Source organism: Adelges cooleyi, unplaced genomic scaffold, assembly GCF_023614345.1.
Source record: "Adelges cooleyi isolate 19-005CV unplaced genomic scaffold, UGA_ACOO_1.1 ACOO_flye_CR_arks_rails_tigmint_CR_PRNA_41, whole genome shotgun sequence".
NCBI lineage: Eukaryota > Metazoa > Arthropoda > Insecta > Hemiptera > Adelgidae > Adelges > Adelges cooleyi.
In genome coordinates, this window is record NW_026096090.1 from 619,249 (window position 1) to 643,228 (window position 23,980).

General features: G+C 29.0%; 3 protein-coding genes across 4 annotated transcripts; 1 reads left to right on the forward strand and 2 right to left on the reverse strand.

Annotated features, from left to right (window-relative positions):
- Positions 1-581: 581 nt before the first annotated feature.
- Positions 582-1,804, reverse strand: LOC126842008 (mitochondrial coenzyme A diphosphatase NUDT8). The gene has a single exon (XM_050578855.1). It carries the CDS (start codon positions 1,354-1,356, stop codon positions 661-663), a length of 696 nt encoding a protein of 231 aa, XP_050434812.1. The 5' UTR covers positions 1,357-1,804; the 3' UTR covers positions 582-660.
- Positions 1,805-3,177: 1,373 nt separating this feature from the next.
- Positions 3,178-9,362, forward strand: LOC126842007 (myeloid leukemia factor). Of its 2 annotated transcripts, XM_050578853.1 has the most exons (7): positions 3,178-3,319; positions 3,400-3,619; positions 4,667-4,919; positions 5,426-5,627; positions 6,225-6,312; positions 7,926-7,997; positions 8,917-9,351. In XM_050578853.1, exons 2-7 carry the CDS (start codon positions 3,576-3,578, stop codon positions 9,008-9,010), a joined length of 753 nt encoding a protein of 250 aa, XP_050434810.1. In that variant the 5' UTR covers positions 3,178-3,319; positions 3,400-3,575; the 3' UTR covers positions 9,011-9,351. The 2 variants fall into 2 exon arrangements, with proteins under 2 accessions (XP_050434810.1, XP_050434811.1); XM_050578854.1 differs by lacking the exon at positions 7,926-7,997 and having other exon boundaries at positions 8,917-9,362.
- Positions 9,363-9,456: 94 nt separating this feature from the next.
- Positions 9,457-13,138, reverse strand: LOC126842006 (uncharacterized). The gene is made up of 6 exons (XM_050578852.1): positions 12,396-13,138; positions 11,320-11,683; positions 10,841-11,039; positions 10,400-10,577; positions 9,997-10,340; positions 9,457-9,903 (listed from the first exon to the last, which is right to left on the reverse strand). Exons 2-6 carry the CDS (start codon positions 11,424-11,426, stop codon positions 9,685-9,687), a joined length of 1,047 nt encoding a protein of 348 aa, XP_050434809.1. The 5' UTR covers positions 11,427-11,683; positions 12,396-13,138; the 3' UTR covers positions 9,457-9,684.
- Between the last annotated feature and the right edge of the window lie 10,842 nt (positions 13,139-23,980).

Below are 23,980 nucleotides of genomic sequence, written 5' to 3' on the forward strand. Positions count from 1 at the left end.
TCGGTAATACAAATTGTTATATAATATTCAGTGTTATCTGTACGCTAAGGAAGCCCCTTGATGTTAAAAACAACCTTACCAAAAATAACACCAATAAAAAATATAATATAATAAATAGAAAAAAATTACTTTTTTTTTATTAGAAAATTTCTGTTATAACTTATAATTTTTAAATAATATATATTTTGTAAACCAGTTTTAAAAAGAGGTTCTTTTCTATTAACAATAGGTATTTTGAAATAAGGTTGGAATTTGAATATCTTTAGGGAACAATTAAATTAAACAAACAATAAAATTTTCAATTTTTATGAAATTGTTTGTCATCCAAATGCTAGAGAACTTAAGAAAAAAATTAGTTTCCTTGGACACCATTTTTTACAGCCATATAAATAGCTATGTATCTACTGTAGTCTGTAAATTAGTTTTAAGCAACACATCTAGTATCAATACATGAACATTTTTTAAAACTGTACCTAACGAATAAAACAAATTGTAAAGGCATCAACTGTAGTCATAGGCCATGACTAAATGTTTTTTTTTTTTAATAAGAAACCTAAGACATAAATAATTATACAAATACAATAACAGTACATAATTTTATTATTAATTAAGTATTTTTAACATATAAATGATCTCAGAAACATGTCTATATATATTCTTTTAAGGTGTTAACAGTTTCTGATTAAATTGATTTGGTATAATAGATCGTAAGGCCAACCATGTCATATATCCAGTCATCCCCCAAATTCTTTGATATTTATTCAAATATACAGGTAATACAATTATTTTGTTATTATTTTGTTTAAAACAAGTAAATTTACAGTTGGTTGGTTCACAAAAGTGTTTAAGAGGAACAGCAAATGCATACTGAACTTCTTCATGACTAACATTTAATTTCTTTGGATCAATTACACCTAGATTTCCTAAGAATGGCATTATTGCTATATCTCTAGAAATCAAAAATTTACCATGACCCCAAATATCAACATCAGAATCTTTAATTCCAAGTTCTTCACAGGTTTCCCTTAAGGCAGTATTATGAAGATCTTCTTCCATTTCTCTCATTCCTCCGGGAAATGACACTTGCCCACTGTTTCGTTTCAAATTATTTGTTCTTAATGTATAGAGTAGTGATACTTCATTGTCAACATAACATAATGGAATAAGAACAGCAGCTTGACGTTTACCATCTATTTTGCGTTGTGGACACATAGATGTTAAAGATTTCACATATTTTAGAGAATTTTCTTTCATCAATACGTCTTTAAAGTCAAAACTCATACATCTAGATAATATGCAATGTAATGAACAAAACTTGGAAAATATAGGCAAATACTTAATATGTATTGTTTGCATTATAAATTTTAACAATGGTAATATTTTCTAACACAATTAAAAAAAAAAAAATACGTAGGTAAGTGACCTACTTATTTGGTAAAATAATGAATATACATTAACAAAATCTTATCATACTAACTACTTTATTTCAAGTTTTCAGGTTTTTTTAAAAATTATTTAAAAATATATAATATTACAAACAATACAATGTAATAAATTCGTGTTAATTTAAAGTTTTGACAATTTTAAAGGCCTTAACCGTTTTTAACAATAACAAACATAACTCAGTTATATTACTTGATTGGTAACTAAATTATCACAGGTAAATATTTAAAAAAACATTTTAAATTCGTCTAACAATAATATAAACATTTTGTTATTTACACATGGTCCTAAAATCTAAATAGTAAAAAATATAATGAAATATGAATACTATCTGTTATCATTATTCATAAAATCACTATACACCATGACCATTTTTCAATTCATAAAACGAAGCTCGAATATAATACATTTTAATTTGGATTATTAACAACTAACCTCAATAATAGTCAACTTTAACCTGTAAATAATAAATATTAAATAATAAAACTAAATCAACAGTTAATATTTGATAAAATAATTATGGATCAATATAAAACATAAATATTTATAAATTAGGCTGTGTATTTTAAATTCTAGTCTATTGCATGTCCTTGGACACACCACACAAGGTTATAACTTATAAGCTCCTAACTAGGTACTAAATGTAAATAGTATTATATAAAAGTTGCAATATATTTTCCTTAGTTTTATATATATATATATATAACATTTTTCGAAATTGTTTAAAACTTCTTATTGTCTAAAAAGAGACCTTAATTTTTTTTAATTTTTACCACTCATATTTACTCCTAAAATAGAGGGTTTTTAAAGTAGTTTTCAAGAAAAATCAATTTCTACTAGTTTTAATTTTTATCAAAATCCGACTCAAATGAGTTTTCATCTAGTTATGGTAATGGGCCGAGATTTACCTAGATTAAACTAAGATTATAGTTTAGTTCAATTATTTTTGTTTTTAACGTTATGTTATAAGCATTTAATGTTTTTTTTATGGTTTTACTAATACATTTCTTATCAATAATCAAAAATTTAGCCCCATAAAGAAAATTGTAAACTTTAGAAAAAATATTATCCGTTCAATATACACGCCAAAAAGTGACTTCTACAACAGTATTTTTTTATTACATTTTCGGTATAACTGCTAAAAATATTTTTAAAAGTTAAATGACTGGAACAACTTAAGATTGATTTATTCTTAAATAAATGAGCATATTTGAAATAATTCCTCAAGTTAAATAGTATTACATAGTATACGATTTAAGCTATAATTAAGATTTAAAGCCGTAAAACACGGCTCTACCAACAACCGTAGATGTAAAGGTTTTACTATTGTAGACCTTACAAAATATAAGGTACATATTATATGCACAGAACAAATTATTCTGCGGTACATGTAAGTATGAGGGCTTTACGTAAATGTAGTAAAGGTTTACAAAAATGTATATTATTTTATGTGCTACATTTCAAACTATTGTGAATATGGCCACACTGATAACTGAATGTAAATGAATAGGTATGATTGCATTGAACGAATTCTCGTGACATATGCGCACTGTGCCCATAAATACACGTTCCCCGCACTGCATCGCCGCCCGGTTCGCCGCTTTTCATTGGTCGTGAATATCATGAAAATACTGCTATAGTATGTTAATTTTGACAATGTAACGTCCAATCAAATGCGTCGAACTAGCTGGTCGATGGCGCAAGAAGGAGGGTATGCGTATCACGAAATTGTGAACATACCTATTGCAGTAGTCAAATGTCAATCGTCGTGCAATGAACTTTCTCGAAATTTCGTCAAGTCGTAAACCAATGTTGTGACTTGTGATTGTGTGAGTTCTCAACCTTTTGTTTGCCAAGCCTTCACTATATTCATAAGGTAGTTGTTGTCTGTTGGTTGATAATTAAAACGCGATGGTCATAATATTATTATCGCTTTATCAATTGTTCTGTTTACAGAGTTGAGAGTTTTCATATTCTATGGTCAATGTTAATAGAAGCTAAACAATTTGCAAGTGAACATTTCAAAGGAACGTTCTAAAATTTAACGCGTCAGAAAATACATTCCAATATACGAATCAGCAATAAATCGAACAGCTTTACTCTCTTGGCCTTTACAACAAAACAAACTAGACATGTTTCCTTCATTGATGTCAGATATGTTCGGTAATAGATACGGGTATGTACGCTTTTTTTTTTTTTTAGACACATAAGTAGTGGTTGTTACAGCTAACATATAAACACAAACAAATTGGCGTCTTACGGTGTTTAGGTCATGTAATGTCAATGAAATTGATTTTTCAAAACTTTCCACACGTATGTATTGAGAAAGAGATTTTTTTGGGAAAATAGTGTACTGTATTTTTAAAATAAAAAAATGTATTCTTAAGGTGTTTTTCTTGATTTTGAAGATCTATATCTTAGTTATATATGCCCATTGGTTAATGAAAAAATTGGTTTAGTTAAAAAGTTTTTATGGGTTTAGATACTCATAAAAAAAAAATTGTTAATCCAATACCTTCTCAGATTCATATCAAAGCTATAAATTAAAAATTTATATTTTGATGCTGAAAACTACCTATGTTAAAATCAAATTAAAGCAGTTTAAAGTATTTAAATGTCAAATACTTGGTGTCACACACCCTTACATCAATGAACATTTGTATACCAATTATATGACCTAGATTAAATGGGTTAGGTAAGAGGCTGAAAGGTTGATCGCCTTCATAGCTACTAAGGTTTGGGGCAGTGTTACCGAACTAAAATTTAGTAAGAGCGGCAAAAAAATATAGACACACACGTCAAGGTTAGGTTAGGTAAAAAAAGTATCGTCAAGTTTATTTTCATGACCCACCCCTCCACCTCCACTCTAACAAGGAGGCTATCACCACCCCTGAGGATCAGGTTTAGGGGCCATATAAATTAACCGAGAAGAATTGATTTTCATGTAAATAGTGGGTGAAATAGAATAATCGCTCGAGCCTATTTACTTTTGAAAGTATCGGCACAACTTGCAAAGTTCAGAAATTCAATTTTTAGGGAACTAAATTTAAACACAAGACATTTTTTCTGACTTGAGAAATTGCTTGTGTGGCACAGTGAAAAAATATAGTTTCAGTTTTGTGTTAATGATAATATATATATATATATAGGGTTTCTATTTTTTTATAATAATTAGAACTTTTTATTTTATCATTTTGTTCAACTTGAACTGTTTAAATTACAGGCAACGTGGTATGAATCCAATGGAGTCAATAATGAATTCGGTTTTTGGCGGAGAAATGCATAATGATATGAGCAGTATGATGATGCCTTTTGGAGGTACTTTTCCTTTTGGCTCAATGATGCCTCCTAATCCAATGATGAATGGTATGAATAATGCAATGTCCATGATGGGTAATAGTAACGGTATGGGCCAATCCTTCAGCAGCACAACGTTTATGTCATATTCGTCAAACGGACCTAACGGCCAACCTCAGGTTTATACTTACGTTATTTTTTATATATTATACTTAAGGCTACCTTTCAAAATAATTAGAAACTTGTGCTAGGGCGACATTTATTATAACATTGCTTACATATCGCACACCTAGATCAAAACTGTAGCATTTCAAAAAACACCTTTTTTCAGGAATTCCAAAAAACTTATTTTCAAGTTTAATTATTTTAACTTGTTAATTAAACTTAAACTGTTTATTTTAATATAACAGTTTTGTACAACAAACGTACATGCACTCAGCTTGATGTCTGGGCAGAAACTTAAGTTTTAAACGGTTTTGGTAGTTAGGATTATGGGATTAGTCATTTTTACAAAATGTACCTAAAGCGCCATATTTTGGAGAGTAATCAAGATAAATTAAAATTTGTATTGTTGGTTCATGTAACTTAGTTTGTAGAATCCGAATATATAAATAACTTAAAATACCCACTTTTAAGTTGTTACAGTTTTGATCTAGGTGTGTGATATTAAATATTGTTTTTATAGGTTTACAAAGCATCTACGTCTACACGTACAGGTCCGGGAGGTATTAGAGAAACCAAAAAAGCAGTAAGCGATTCAAGAACTGGTGTTAAGAAGTTGGCTGTTGGACACCACATCGGGGATCGTGGACATATTGTAGAGCGTCAACAAAATTTATATTCTGGCGAACAAGAAGAAAACCAAGAACTCATTAATTTAGATGATGGTTAGTATACCAGGACTTTTTTAATTAGTTACCTGTTCTTGGGTATTCATAGAGTGAAATATGTGTATGTTGTATAGTTTCAATGCATAACTTCCATGTGAAGCGTTATTTGATGAAACATATTAATATTGTTATCTTTGTTATGTTTTGTGTGTATGTATTTTTTTTTTTTTTTTTTGTATGTATTGTTTTTATTAATTTTATTTTATTCATCAGCTAAACGAGCCTTAAGGCTCAATGCTGCCATCATGAAATGATGGTTTCTAGACGGATTCCCTGTCTGGGACGGGTCGTCAGTCTGTCGCTGGAGAGGAGAATGGTAGCTCCTATTCACCAGACGATTGCTTGCCCGGCAAATAAATAGCTTAACATCATGATTGGTTTCTTTTTTTCTCGACCTAAAGAAAACCAATTACGCTACCATAAGTAATTATATCAAAGTTATATGCTTTGATATGGTTTTATTATAAACTTAAAATATTTATAGCAAAAAGCGCTAATTACATAAACCAATTTCCTTCAACTGAATTTTTTAATTTTTTATACACAGTTAAATTTATAAAATGTATGGTTTATGGATATGTATTTTTTTTTTAGATGAAGCTGAACAATTTAACAATGAATGGCGCCAAAAAGCACAATCCGTGAACTCTCATCGTACTCGTTATGTACCATATGCTCCAAGGTAAATATATATATTGTTATAGTCTTACAAAAATATTTTAAGAGATAAGACAATTTTTTAAGGGGTTAAGTTTATGACAATTTTACTTAATTACCCTAACTTTTTGCTAAAGTTATTTAGTTCCCAAGAAACCAGGTATAGTAAGTTAATAATAATGAATACGTAGTCAGAGCTTGTTTGAAAAATGGAATGGTGCTTTTATTTAATTAGTATGATCTGCATAAATATAAGATATTTAAAATTATAATATTAAATTTTAAATGTTTTATAGTGCTTAAATGTTATTATGTTTTGTGATAGTTGTTTTAAATAAAATGGTATACTTGTTGCTATGAAACTAATTACATCAGATTAGGTACAATTTGTCTCAGAAAAACTTTAAGGCTTCAACAGTTTTGTTTAAAATAAGTATGACAAATAGGGTATATGAATAAAAAATCTATAACAACTCTCCTCGAGTTTATTAGAGAGGTTTATCGGCTTTTTAGAAAATTCCAAAAATGTTTTTAAGGAATAATTTAGTTAAGTTATTTGAATTAATTTTATAAACTGGTTTTCCTATTACAATGTTTTTAAGCATAATATTTTCATTGAATATTATTTGTACTGGTGATGGGAATTTGAAAATTCGGATTTTCACAAACCCTATTTTAGCCATTTAAAAGTATTCTAAATACTGTTTATACATACATTATTCAAGTGAAACGTTTTGATGTAAATAAAAAAATAATTAAAAAAACGAAAAGCTACTTCGGATTTCTTAAAACCGAAAGCAATTTATTGTCAAGGTTAAGACATTTTGTTTTTTTTTTTTATCAAAACATTCTACTTATGTACACAGCTTTTTATAGTAATAATATTTAGTATTCATAAGATTTTAAATGGCTTAAATAGCGATTTTTGTGAAAATCTGGATTTTCGGTTTCCCAACACTAATTTGAATGCAATTTTAAGTTATTACCCTTTTACATAGAAATCAAATTTGACTTGATCTTGTTGGCGCAGAAAAAAAAGTAACAATTGTAAACAACCTACAAAATTGGGTCAGGACATTGTTTTACTTTGAATGATTCTTCAAAAAGCAATCATAATTGCGTATACTTGGCTTAAAATAAAAACAACAATATTGTAGTTCCAATGATCGGTTGATGCATCGCAAAAATTCCTATTAAATTGATATTAAACTTGTAAATGGCTAAAATTGACTTGTGCCCAGACGATGTCTACATTATGTTTTGATTTATCAGCTCTAAAAATCGTTTTTTGCCTTACACAAAATACTCATTTTTTTAAACAAAAGCATTATTACATATAGATAAACATTAAACTCTTTTTCGAAACAACCTGTATTCTATTTTCACACACATTTTATTTGCATGGGTTTTTTTTTTTTAGTTTGGACTATATTATTACAGATTGTAGAAGTATCAATTGTAGCAATATTTAGTACAAGAAAATATTATATTTTTGTGCTATTCGTTGATTATTTAGCAATTTAGAATATAATTTTACTTTTCTAATGCATGTAAATAAATTTGAACAGGTGTATCTGGTAAAATTAGTTGTAATTATATAATTTATTTTTCTTTTATTCTTGCTTTTATTTTTCATAGAATTCAAAATTCTTCATCACATTCCCGTAGAAAACAAATGAAAGCCTTACCGTCTACAACATCACATACCAAGTAAGTTTGAAATTACTGTAACCCAAATTATTGGTTTTGATGTTTTGACAATATTATTATTGCCTCTAATAATGACGTTTTGTTGAACTGTAGGAAGGTCATAATATATATTTGAGACATTTTATGTTTTCTACTATGGCACATAACCGGAAAAAATAACACTTTTTTAACTACAACTTCGTGTTCTAACCTTACTTTTTGTTAAAGAAATTAGTAATTGATAGACTAATACTACTCAGATTTATTAACATTTAGTAGTCTAGCTGATAAAATGTGTGAAATAATTTATTATATGATAAGAATTATAATAATTAATGTATTTTAGCGTTATATAATTTAAGAGTTTAAATTAAGCTTTTTATATTTTTTCTTTATAACATATAAACAAATTTAGTCATAATTTAAAAGTGTAACTAGGTAGAGTAAATCCTGCAAAATATAAAGAAATAATGATACTTTTCTTAGAAGGCTTTCCATCAAATGCACTATGCCGCGAATTACTCAGTTCACTCTGTATGATTAATTAAAAATAATTATCCAGAGTGAATCATCATAAATCAAACCAAACCGTTTACATTGTTCATCGTAAACAGGTGTGTTAATCATCAAAAATGGATTTGTTTTATAAAAATTAGAACAAATGATTATTTTTTATGAAACGACGATAAATGTTATGGCATACTCCATAGGCCATAAAATATCAAATTGGACATAACATTGTCTATAACTTTTTTTAATGATGTATACTTGCTAGTTGTGTTACTATAATGCCTATTATAAAAATCGGTTTTGGTCCACTGTGTAATTTATGCCATTTTTCCTTTTCGCTGTCATCTCTTGCATTATATAATTATTTTGTTTTTTATGTGAATATTTAATGTTTTTCATTTATTTATTAATTGTTATTATTTTTTTAAAGCGGAGATATACTGGCTATTGAAGGACAAAAACCCATCGAGTCTGGAAGGAAACGGTCATCCAAACAACGTTCTCAGAAAAAATCCAATAATTAATCTGCAAGATTTATGAATGGCTTGTAAATGGTTTCTCTCCTTGTTAATTATAATTATATACAGACGGTCACAAACGTGTGTTTTCTCATAATCGTATTATTAGCTTTGGTTTTTCTCATATAATTTTATGTTTATACAAGATATTACAACAATGTAAGAATGATGTAATTATTTTACTTCTAATATTATTATCTATTAGTATACATTTTAATTTTTATGTACTTAGATAACTCATAAATTTAGGTACTTAGTTTTGAGCTGGCTTAACAGCTTTTTTTATGACTGCTATAAATGTACGACTATTCATTTTTTTTATATAATTAGCTTCTTATAATAGGTTTACAATTTGGATAAGGAAAAAAAATTACAATTTATTCACGGATATATGTTGTTTATTGAAAATCATAAATGTTTGTATAATTATAAGTTAAAATAATAAATATAATTCATCGAACACTAAATGAGAGTATGATTAAATAAATGTTTAATTAAATTCCCTTAAAAATTTAGTAGTTAATAGCATAATTTATAAGTTAATTAAAATAAAATTAATAAATGTGGGAAATAGTTAATATGCGTTAAAGACATATTTAAAAACATTAAACCAATAAATAATACCCAAAAAATAAATTATGAAATAATAGTTATTGAACATAATAACAGTGTAAAATGATTTATCCGGATAAAGTATAGTTACTAATGCCTTCTTTGTTATTGTTTTCATCTACTCCAAGTTGGAATATGTCGTCATTGATCTTGCACATGTGTTCCAGAAATTCTTTGTTTTCCAATATTTTAGAAAGTGCCGATAAAGTATTGCAAAATTGAATTTTTGTCAATTTAAGATATTTGCTACATTGATGTAATATTTTTTCAACGGCAGGTTCAATTTCCTTAAAAAAAAAAAAAAATAATAATTTCTACAATGTAACTAAAAACAAAAACCTTAATAAAGTTTTTAAAAAAATATACGAATATATATTTACATTGAATGAAGTGAAAACGGTAGATGGTACTTTGATGCGATGTTTTATTTCTGGATTTTCTTCATCGTCACAGAATAATGTAAATGCTGACTGATAAGCCACTTTAAAATAAATACCGGCCAACAAATGTCCTTTCTTATCAGTAGCCAACAAACTCCTAAAGTTGTAAACTAAGTTCCGACGTTCGGTGACGCAAACTGGAGAATGATACGAAGCGCCTACGTAAACTAAGTTTGTTTCTGGTTTTGGAGAGCCATTCCAAACTGACCATTGCACATACTTTCCACCGACCATGGTCTGATAACAGTATTCCTTTTGCGGGCACGACGACGGTACAAAACGGCCTAAATTAATTGATAAATAAATAAGTATGATTATGGCGATAAAAATTAGGAATATTTACCTGTATGAGGATACTGCTGATCATTCATCACAGTAATGACTCTACCAATTTGATAACCCGGGTCTAACAAAATCACTCCGCAGCGTCCAGCTATTTCAATTTGCATGGCAACCATAACATGTTCTTTGTCACTTACCCATGGATCTGGGTAATCATTGCTTATATATCCCTCATGACTCTAAACAAAATATAAAATATATGTTAACTTTTATAAAAGCTGTCACACCTAATTTATTAATTAGAATTATTTATTTAATTCGTATAACAAGAAAAAAAAGTGAATCCCTCACAAACGTACACAGAGAATGTAAGCCACGACATATATACACCAACACTCTATCACCTAACTAATCTTACACCTATTCACCAATCCGCTTTCAATGTCAGTAAAAGGATTATTTTATCATACGAGTGGAACAGCGACCTCCCAACAAAACTCACCTCTATAGACTCTTCGCATGAAACCATGTATAAACTTTCTCTAACGCCAGGGAATCGGTCATTAAGCAGTGCTAACTTTCCAATCAATAGTAGAGCAAGTCCAACGCATGTATTTGCATCTTTCGTCAATGGTGGTTGGTATTCTCTGAAGAAATCCTCCAAAGTTTCTGATTTTTCATTTTTATATTCATTATAAAATCTGAAAACATTTAACATTCAATAAACATTTTAAAAATTGTAACTGTAATCAAGGAGTGAAAACAGGTACAAAAACAGGTGTCCACAGAAAATGTAAAATGTTTTAAAAACCGAAGCCAAAAAGAAACAGTTTTTAAACATGGATACTTTAAAAACAGTTTATTTTGAAATTACAAAACCGTTTCTTTACCTGAAACCCCAAAAGTTTGTACCAGTTTCAATTTCCCGATATATATATATATATATTACTATTTTAATATTAAAAAACACAATAGTCTTACTTAATGAAATTGGTCACTGAATCATAGTTGTATGTGTTTAACAGTGTTTGTAAGTCATGTTCAAATTGAATGGTCAACTCTTCGTATTCCTCGATAGAGTTGACCATATGAGGTGGCCTTGAGCTACCCCATTGCGGCAAGGGCACTGGCTGACCAACTGGCCAGTCTGGCTCCCGGCCATAGCTCAGCCAGAACGCATAAGCTTCATCGGTGTGGTTGTTAAGAGTGGGCCTAGTTTCGAGTCAACTTGGCCACTCGTTTCCCCATCTGCCCACGGTCGGTATGTAGCTGGATTCATCCCTGTAGCAGCTGTCTGCAGCAGCTCCAACAGGCCCTTCTACTTCTAGTAATTTTTTCTCACGCTCTGATGTTCATAAAATTAAAAATATATACATATATATAATTAATATCATATTCTAATAAAAAACCGACAACATAATAATCCTTAAAAACTTGCACATTTTCTACTTTTGATATTATATAAAAATAGGGCACACCTATATCCAGTAAATGTTTAAAAATAATAAAAATAGGTGTTAAACACAAAGCGCTAAAATTAATTAAAATTATTATTCAATAAATTATACTATTTATCTTTCAGAAAAATATGTTTTTTATCGTGTAAGCAAAATGCAATAACAAAAGCCCTATCAACATACTGCATGATAACGTAAAAGTGAATACCTAGAATGATTATGGTGTACATCAAGGTTACTAAATTTATTTATGAGTCATGGCACAATAATTTATCTTGAGCATAGTGAAAGTATAAAAAAAAACTAAATTTTACAATACCGACAATTAATATACTCGCGACACATTTGAATCCCGAAAGGATTCATTGACAATGCAAACGCCAAACGACACGAAATTGTTTATGATCGTTGAAATCGGTTAACGATACAATTATAACAATAATTTTTAATGTATAAAAAATAAAATCAAAGCTATAAAATTTACATCGGAACCCCAGTTAACTAATTGTGGTAACAATTATTCATAAGTAAATGTTTTAAACTATGTACCCAGTTCAATTTTAACAATATCAAGTATAATATAGGCTTTTCAACGCTTACCCATACAATGAAAACCCAAGACTTGAAAGATATTTTTTTTTCACTCGCGTTCGATCACACTAAAATGTAAATTCACACTAATGCGAGTAACGGTTTAACAAAAATATTTATACGATTCCCGACGCAGCGTTTGCGGGGGGACTGGTTCGGTTAAGACTCCACTTAAGGCAAATGGGAGGAGGGGGGGGGGGAGACGAAAAAAAATAGTAACTAAGAAACCGTCAAGAGCGAATAAACACTCGGAGATATTGCGCACTAATTGCAGCGGTTAATCGAGCGCACGCACTTCAACAACAATAATAATTAACACACACGGAGGCGGCACGACAACGGCGATAAGATAAAACGTGAAGTCCAACAGTAACAATTGTATTGTAATATAACAGAAGCGGGACGTTCATGTGGGGATATCATAATACCGTCGTCCCGGTTTTTTATTCACGTGGCACACGCACGGATTTGCATCGGTTCGACATTAGGCTCGCACGAAACGCGCACACACTATCGACAGCTAGTCACAGCTCGCAAAACAAGAAGTACACACTCTCACGCGCGCACACACACACACACACACACACGGCAAACAGATTTACCGACGGGCGACGATTTCGCAACACGATTTCGTGTCGAGCGCACACGACACGTCGGCTGAACGCAAAACAATAGTAAAATCAAAAGTCTTGGACGTCGACCCTAAACTACCGCGGACGCGGCTCGGTGGGCGCCGGAAACGCTTTTAAAAATGTACAACAGTGCCGTGGCCAGTCGCCATGTCTGTCGTTGCTCGACTTCTGGTTTTTGCAAAGATTATGCTCTGCTGATAACAGCTGCTGCTGCTGCTCAGTGCTCTACTAAACTGTGTAGGGAGTAGATAAGAAAAAAAAAGGTCGGAAACCATCGTTTTGCGCAAACGACGAGGGAAACAATGCGCGGAAAGTCTAAAACGGCAGTGCAGCCATTGTGCCCAATTCAAAACTGCCAAAAACCGCGGTTTATTATTTTTTTTGTTCAAGAATTTTCAACCCGACTTTAGTAATTATAAGATTTATTAATCAAATCAATAAGAAACCACTTAGTTTATCCAATGCACGGAATAATGGTTATACGTGGCCTTTTTTTTATTAACTATGTCTAGCCAATCGAGATCGCTGGCCGCGCGTTCGATAATTACATAATATTACCTATATTATATAATAACGTAATAAACGATTTTCCACATTTTATATAGTACCTATTGAATCTATTTAAAAATGAATCCATTTGATATTTCCCTAGATGTTATTTTACATATTATGGGTATTTTTCTCGGAAATGAGTAGTTACAGTAGTATTAGGCAGATGTTTTATGTAATTAATATCAATTCCCATAACTGGGCGACATAAAGAATAATTAACGTGGGCGATAATTATTCATATTAAAGTTGATGAATGGATGATGTCATTTTTAACAAGCGCACGACAGTTAACAATTTATTTCACTTTGAGTAAACAAACAAAACAATTATAAACAAACGAGTTTAAAAATAATAACAATATACCTATAATAGTTTGAGATCAAAATTATCTGCTTAGATCAGCTTATCAGTTTGTCAAAGGTTTCAGAGCACAAACATCCATTATCAAATATAATGATTTTAAGAGCTAATATTTTTTAGGTGGACTGTGATAGCCACGCTCGCCCTCACGTGCTTGCCTTATTGACCTACAGCATTTATGATTATGTTATTATTATACCTACCTATTGTTAAGTCCATAGTTTCTAATAGCGTATTTTTCACATAGAGAAAAACGAATTTTACTTTTGGTTTTTTACCATTGCACCCTTTCCCCGAGAAAGAATCGAGAATCACCATTAAAATGTATATTATATTTTAACTTTAAAGTACCCACCTACTACAGCACGTCATAACTTACAGAAAAGTTATATTATTTTAAATAACAAATATGTGGTAGGAAAGAAAAAGTCGGTTTATCACTTTTTCCATCATTCAAAAAAATACACGTTTATTGATACTAAAATTCTAAAACTGTTTTGCTATTTCTATAAATATTAGAATTAAAATATAACTGGCGAAGTTAAATTTTAAAGACTTAGTTCAAAAACCAAACAAGTCACAATTTTCTTATTTTCGAGGGTGTTGTGGTAAAAATACAACTATTTATACGATTTACTTCAATTGTAGAAAAAAAATAATAATAACAATAATTCAATTGTAGAAATAAAAATAATAATAAACTGTGATATCTTTGCCGGTAATAGTTGGATTTGTCTGGTTGTTGCACCCAACACCTCATTTGTTTTTATCCAGTGTATTGTAAATTATTGTGGCCCATACAATTTTTTTTTTTAATTGAATGCAAGAATTTTGATTTTGAAATTTGTTTCAAGTAGCATTCATACAGGACTGGGAATTAATTTTTACATGTCATAACATACTTACATAAAACTACTATTTTACCTTTGTACGATATTGTAAGGTACTTATTATTATATTTTAGTGTCGACGCGAAGCCCAGATTTTCAATATCATATTAATTAACCAATAGTTATATTTGTAAAGTCGTATACTTAAAAAGGTGAATGTACTAATTACTGTAATTATATATGTCTGTAGGCATATAAATATTATTAAGTACTTAGCATACCAAGTGTGTTAACCTTGTAAACAGTTGTTTTGTACTAGATTCACTTTAATAATATAATTACGACGCATTTGATTACCATGAATTGATATTTGATATGCAAATATATATGACCCACTCGGCACTCAGTAATCACAGTTATACATTTATCTCGAGTTTCGAGTGAATTGGGATCGACTTGGTTTTAAATTTTGCGTGTAAATATTTTGCACGTGACCGAAGTGTTGTTTAAAATACAAATTAAACAAATCGCTTTACTAACTGTCAAATTGGATAGTGGATACTACAGTATAGCGTAACCAAGTACGTGTAAGGTAAACAAATAGGCCACGTGTTGTCCCATTCTGAATAATAATTATTGCGCCAATTAAAAGTTTGTAATAATATGAATATCACATGTATGCTGTATGATAAATTGTTTGTTTACTTTTTTTTTTAGTTAAAAACAAAAGTATGGATTATTTTTTAAAAGATAATAGACCAATGATACACAAAAAACATTACATATATTATTATCAATCTTTTGTTTACTAATCCTTCTTGGATACAAAGTCAAAAGTCCTTCGACACGATTAAATTAATTGCTTTGGCTAAAATGTTCACGCATATTTTACCTGATCAAATAATCTTAAGTTTTATGTACATATAAGTAAAATTAATTGAAATTAATTACCCGTAAAAACAGCAAGGGTTTTCTCGGTAAATACAAATGTGTTTTAAGCCAACTTAAAACGATTTTAGAATATATTAACTTGTTATATAATTTATCAAAATGAATAGTTTATTTATTTATTTTTATTTATTTAAAGTTCTAGTTTAAGAAATATACAATGAACAAATTGTTTACAAATAGATTATTACTAGAAATTACTCTACACCGAGGTTGAACCTCGTGTCGTAGAGTAAGAGTACTTAATTTATTTAAGTTTAAATTTTGTAATAAATTAAGTACTCTTACTCTACGACACGAGGTTAGACCTCGGTGTTGAGTAATTTCTAGTAATAATCTATTTGTAAACAATTTGTTCATATAATTGTTCATTCAATATATATATATATATATATATATTTTTTTTTTTTTTAATCCAAACATTTGTGAGTGCAGTAGACAAGTACATTCTCAAAACCAGTTAGGTTAGGAAAAATATCATAGTAAACTTTTCTTTTTTGATAAAATAAAATATGTTTTTATGTCGAACCAAGGGAATCTTCAGTCAAGAATCAAGATCATAAGTTTAAAATAGTTACATTCATCGTTCAATTTCAGAATAAAAACGGCATGCAAATATGCAATATTTTTACAACTCTCACTTACTGATATCTGATTCGACATCAGGTTGCTTGAATAAACAAGGAACGTGCATAAGATAATAAACTATTAATATTTAAGTCTGTTATCGCAGAGTTAAAGACTGTGTACTTGACAGTGGCATAACTAGGTACCTCTGCATTGCATGAATAGGGGCGAGGCGCCACGATTTCTAATATATAAAGGGACACCAACAGCCGAAAAAAATAAAAATATATTAACTGATTATTAACAAATGTTTGCAGGGAGGCGCAAATTTCGTAGTTAGGCCACTAGTACTTAACGCCACGGTCAGCGCCCCTTATATGATTTAAAATTAAGGCCTAGGTCTGCTTGGTCTACACTTTAATCTGCCACTGAAAAATAAACCGTTTTGACTTTTTAATACAACAGCGTTTACAGTTCTGATGTGTATTGTGTACAAACAGTCATACACATTATATTGACTATAACCATTAGATACCTTTTGTTTTCATATAAAATATGTTTGTTTAATGATGTAATTGATGCCACTTTTATGTTTTTGCGTCACATACTATAGTATCTAAGTAGATACATTTTCAGCGTGCCATTCGCATGACGTATACAATTACAAATATGACATTCTATAGAAATTTTCTTTATTTAGCGACTTCCTATTCTAAAATTGTACACCGCGTCTGTGTGATTTTCATTTATAATGTCTACTACACGGTCTACTATAAATTGTAGTTATAATACAAATAATAATAATAATAATAATAATCATTACCTACAGTAACCTGCCTAAGATTTTATATGATTGAGATTTATCATGAAATAGGTATCAAATCTTCAGGTATTTTTAATTATTATAAAATAATTAATAATGTTTGTTAATTTATTGTAGATAATATATATATATTAGTTTTAATAAAATGAAAACGTTATTTTTAGTGACGCGGTCGTGTAAAGACTGTTTTCATAAATTGATGTAAAATATACATTTTTTAATTTATATAAAATTGTTTTTATATTGTTGATCAACACATATTCATGTTATTCTTTTTTATAATACCATACAAAGAACAAAATATTGTTTTGTATTTAGTGTATATTTTACGTAGCTGTTGATTTACTTAACATACATGAACTGATGAACATCTGGCACGCAATCTAATGACAATGAAACCTACATTTAACATTATTTAGTATGAATTTAACCTTTACGGCTTTAAGTATGTAACATAAAACAAATATGGTATGCTACTAGACAAAATAAACATCCTAAGCACTGAAAACATCTATACAAGACACATTGTTATCTACGTTAGTATCTTAAGTTAAAAAAAAAAAAATATATAAATATATATAAATATATTGAATGAACAATTATATGAACAAATTGTTTACAAATAGATTATTACTAGAAATTACTCAACACCGAGGTCTGAACCTCGTGTCGTAGAGTAAGAGTACTTAATTTATTACAAAATTTAAACTTAAATAAATTAAGTACTCTTACTCTACGACACGAGGTAAGACCTCGGTGTTGAGTAATTTCTAGTAATAATCTATTTGTAAACAATTTGTTCATATAATTGTTCATTCAATATATTTATATATATATATATTTTTTTTTTTTTTAATCCAAACATTTGTGAGTGCAGTAGACAAGTACATTCTCAAAACCAGTTAGGTTAGGAAAAATATCATAGTAAACTTTTCTTTTTTGATAAAATAAAATATTTTTTTATGTCGAACCAAGGGAATCTTCAGTCAAGAATCAAGATCATAAGTTTAAAATAGTTACATTCATCGTTCAATTTCAGAATAAAAACGGCATGCAAATATGCAATATTTTTACAACTCTCACTTACTGATATCTGATTCGACATCAGGTTGCTTGAATAAACAAGGAACGTGCATAAGATAATAAACTATTAATATTTAAGTCTGTTATCGCAGAGTTAAAGACTGTGTACTTGACAGTGGCATAACTAGGTACCTCTGCATTGCATGAATAGGGGCGAGGCGCCACGATTTCTAATATATAAAGGGACACCAACAGCCGAAAAAAATAAAAATATATTAACTGATTATTAACAAATGTTTGCAGGGAGGCGCAAATTTCGTAGTTATGCCACTAGTACTTAACGCCACGGTCAGCGCCCCTTATATGGTTTAAAATTAAAGCCTAGGTCTGCTTGGTCTACACTTAAATCTGCCACTGAAAAATAAACCGTTTTGACTTTTTAATACAACAGCGTTTACAGTTCTGATGTGTATTGTGTACAAACAGTCATACACATTATATTGACTATAACCATTAGATACCTTTTGTTTTCATATAAAATATGTTTGTTTAATGATGTAATTGATGCCACTTTTATGTTTTTGCGTCACATACTATAGTATCTAAGTAGATACATTTTCAGCGTGCCATTCGCATGACGTATACAATTACAAATATGACATTCTATAGAAATTTTCTTTATTTAGCGACTTCCTATTCTAAAATTGTACACCGCGTCTGTGTGATTTTCATTTATAATGTCTACTACACGGTCTACTATAAATTGTAGTTATAATACAAATAATAATAATAATAATAATAATCATTACCTACAGTAACCTGCCTAAGATTTTATATGATTGAGATTTATCATGAAATAGGTATCAAATCTTCAGGTATTTTTGATTATTATAAAATAATTAATAATGTTTGTTAATTTATTGTAGATAATATATATATATTAGTTTTAATAAAATGAAAACGTTATTTTTAGTGACGCGGTCGTGTAAAGACTGTTTTCATAAATTGATGTAAAATATACATTTTTTAATTTATATAAAATTGTTTTTATATTGTTGATCAACACATATTCATGTTATTCTTTTTTATAATACCATACAAAGAACAAAATATTGTTTTGTATTTAGTGTATATTTTACGTAGCTGTTGATTTACTTAACATACATGAACTGATGAACATCTGGCACGCAATCTAATGACAATGAAACCTACATTTAACATTATTTAGTATGAATTTAACCTTTACGGCTTTAAGTATGTAACATAAAACAAATATGGTATGCTACTAGACAAAATAAACATCCTAAGCACTGAAAACATCTATACAAGACACATTGTTATCTACGTTAGTATCTTAAGTGTTAATATTTTAGGGCTTACGATATTTTTTTGGGTTTGGACTGTAAATCTGATGTTTTATATCTCAAATAAACTTGGAACTTATTCGAATGTTTGTCGGTAAGTTATAATTAAAACTTTATCTCGATTTGAAGGGAAAATAAACGTTTTAAACTTTTAGTTTAACAATTATTTAACGTAACATTAGTGAACGATGTTTGACCATTACCTATCATAATCTATTACTTAGATAGAAGATCGGCACTAATAAATAGTGTTGTTATTTGTTAACAAAGGCTTATTCTTGTATATCGGCAAATACGTAATACGTTATTTAGGGATTAGTTGTATAGGAAACGTGTAATTAAATGTTCAATGTAATAATATAATAATCAAATTTAACACTCACAGGGCATGTGTTTAACACTAGAACATTTAATTAGAGCACTCAGCACTTAATTGTATGTAGGCAACTACTATTGAAAAAATTAGCTATGATAGTCTAGTCGGTATTAAAGATAAACGGGTACATTCAATATAAATAAGACTTAAATATAAATATTTGTTTTATTTGGTCGTTGCGTACCAATACCAAAAACTTGTAATTAGATTACCTTGGTTTTTAAACTCATAATCAAATTTTAAATCGGTAATAATGATGTTGACCTTTTTTGTTTATTAGTACGAATACTGAATAAGTTCATGGAAAAAAAATATTATTATATTGTGGTATAACATCTTACATGGAATTGTCGAGTCCAATATTTCTCATAGTCTAGACCTATAGACTATACCTACTTACCTGTTGAACTTAAACTTGTTCTCGCAAAATTAAATCGTTTTAACCTTTTTGCTGTGACAAAGTTCTTGTAATTTATATATTATTTAATATTACATAGTAATTCATTACGGCGCAGTCTACGATTTGTTATGGCCAAAAGCCAAAAAAAAAATAATATTTATAATTCGGGCGTGAACTATGTATAATAATAGAAATTATACAATACGTTGACCATAGTCATAAATATTTATTATTATTAATAATAATTTTTTTACGGATCTCTACAGCAATATCGTTATGCTCAACTAAATATCCATTTCAATAATATTATGATACGGTTCATTGTACAATTTAATGAAATGCATAAAAGGTCGTACATACAATGGCAACAATGGTGGATTAAACAAGGGGGATTAATAGGAGCACGCGTGATGGCCACATGATATCAACTGTATTATATTATTATACTTTTTATTACATTCGATATAATAATAATAATCATGAAGTAATATAACACATACACGGCTTTCTATAATTTTTACTATACATTCTTAATAATTATTATTTTTCAACAATAAATGCCCACCCACTTGCCTAGATATTTACATTTTCTTTTCGACGATTGAAACATCATAGTCATTATATGACAACAAACTAGGTATTTAGGAAGAATTACACTAATAACCAATATTATATCATGACGTTACGCCGTTCATTGTACACCAACAGTTTCGGAAATCAAGCTTAACACATGAGATATATATATATATATATAACTTTTTTTATACGATTTCACTTTAGTGTATAAGTTAATATTGCGTAAAAACGTTAATAACAGTGCGAGGGATAATTTGTAATGCACTTGGCCGGAGAGCGACATAGAAAGGATGCGGCGGCCGGCAGATGCTTTGCTGGAGTCAACTAGGGGTGTAATGCTAATCGTATCATAACACGCGGTTAAACGGAGGGCGACACTGTGTTATTGCGAACAAATCAAAATATACGAGAGCAGGGGCAAAGTGTATACACAACGTGTGCAGGGAGAAAGCCATCATTTGGCAAAATATTTATTAAATTTGACATACGTTTCGACACACGTCTGATGGAGCCGTGACAAATTAAATAATTTCCCTTGCGTTTTATGGCCGTCGGTTCAAGTTTGAAAACGGAGCGCAAGACCGTGGTGCAAGAGAAAAACGAATATTAGCAAGTGACAGTCTGATAGTATCGCGTTTTCAAAAAATAATTCTATGATCGGTTTGAGTTACACTCTCGTAAACACTATAACGCTATAGGAAAAATACCTTCTCAGCGTTGCATCCAAGCTAATAATGATGTTTTGAACGACGATCATTTTAAATAATTTCTATAAATTAGTAAAATGGCGTTAATCATCTAATTATATATTCTTTGAGTAATCTGTAATAATTAAGAACCTATCTTTTATCAAGAAACCATTTTTTATACAATCGCATTTATAGTCGGTTATTTATCAAAAAAGTAAATTTGCTGTTCGTTATTTGTTTAAAATCGATTCATTATTTGTTATTCATTGACCACATTTATTGATTATTTGCCAAAATATACATACTCTTTGTTTGTTATCTTTTATAGTTTTTTTTAATTATTATAGTTTTAAATTGATTGAAGGATTTTAATTCACGTGTGTGTAGCTATTGATAAAATAATTTGAAAACTAGTAGATTTAACTTATAGATAACTATTTTTTCGTCGAATTATCATCATTTATCATCAAATTTGCTCAGTTCCGAGTGAAGTTTTTATTACTAAAACTATTACTATTCCTTTAACTAGAAATTACTAACAGGAGACCGGCGGAGTGAATTTTGGTCAGAAATTAGGATAGTAAAAATTGTTATTTGACACCATTCTCCGTATTCCGCGCCTGAATTTGTTGTTCTTTTCAAACATAATATGTTTATTAAACATTAAGCTTGCCTATGTAATTTCATTAAAAAAAAACTATGTAACTATTATAATAAATCATCGTTTGTTAGTTTCAATATAATACCTAGTGCTGAAACATTTATTTTAATTTTTAGTCCAAAAAAAAGTATTCAAACTGTATTACAACTATGAATATTTGTACAAATGGTCAAACGCAATTTTTAATGCGGCGTCATAAAACGATAATCACAATTTATATTTATCTGTAGGTTTATCTATTCTCTTTAACTGTAAGTATAATTATAAATATGTAATTATAAAAAACAATCTATTACTAGAGTGGATTAAACATATACTTTCTTATATTGAGTTGAATGTGTTAATACTAAATTATCAATGATAAGAGATTGATCAAATCAAACTATTCTTACCCTAGTTATTGTCAACAAAAAATTATTTTATAAAATATTATAACTTTCAAAGTGTTTAAGCTTTTTAAACACCAATCTATCTTTCGTACTTCAACAACGATAATTTTATATATTACACTGAATAAACTATTCAGTTGTTTTGGCATAAACAAAAACAGTATTTTTAAATATTTACTCTAATAAAACACATTTTCTCTGAGTCATATTTAAAATAAAAGTAGGCCAAAAATCATGTTCTTGGTGTAAAACATTTTTTTCGCTAAATTAAATGATTTTATTCCAATAAAAAAATATTTAACTTAAATCTCCTAAATAAGTTCAGTGTAGGCAATTTATTATACATTATTCCCTTACATTGTCCATCATTCTGTTATGAGGCATGAGCTGTTATGACTATTGATCATGTTTTATAGATATTTAACAACTAACAACTATACATACCAAAAATTATGTACTCTGTTGTATTAGATCTTAGTATTAATTATTTTAGATTCAATAAGGAACAGATATAATTATTTATTTTAAAAAAAAAAGTAGTGTTAATGGACGCTCCCTTCCTACACGTCTTTTTGTCTAGTTTCTATATTCATCTCATTTACCTATTGTATTATTTTGTATACAGATTGTAAATATTGTCTTTATTTTAATTTTAAAAAAATGTATTTTTAGCCGCCATACAATGCTTATTTTTTTTAGAAAAAAATAGTAATTTGTTTTTAGGACATTTATTGGTGGAACGTTATTATTTATGTTCAATTTTTAATAATGTCTTAGTCATATTAGAACCAACGATGCGTGTATTTTATTTAATATATTATAGGCAGTAAGGCATTAGCCCACTATTGACCCTATATATCATGACCCCATATATACAGTTAATAATTGAAAAAAATATTTTATTTAACATAAAAATATTTTATTTAAAAAAATTGCAATATTTCTGTCACTTTTTAATTGGTCATTGGAAATGTTTTTTTTTATTAATATATACTTATAATATTACCATAGTTTTGGTAATACATACAAAGAGTTTTTGTTCATACCTACATTTTATTTGTCAATGATACCTCCTAATGGTTTTTTTCTACTTGTTTTACAATTTTTTATTTTACTCATATGTAGTTTATTTTTACAAATTACTAGGGATTATCGTTCTATTTGTCATCACTTCAACTAGAAAATTAGCTATGTAGTGATATATAGATAACACAATTATTCTATTTGCGAAATTGACTTGAACGATGTATGTGTAAACACTAAAATGGAAACAAATTTCCGAGGATAATAGGTATACAGATAATAAATTATTGTTGGTAGTGGGATAGGTAATAATTAATATACAATATTTGCTGTTTCTATAGGACTTGCGTCTTCGGGGTTGTATAATAATATTTTCAAATA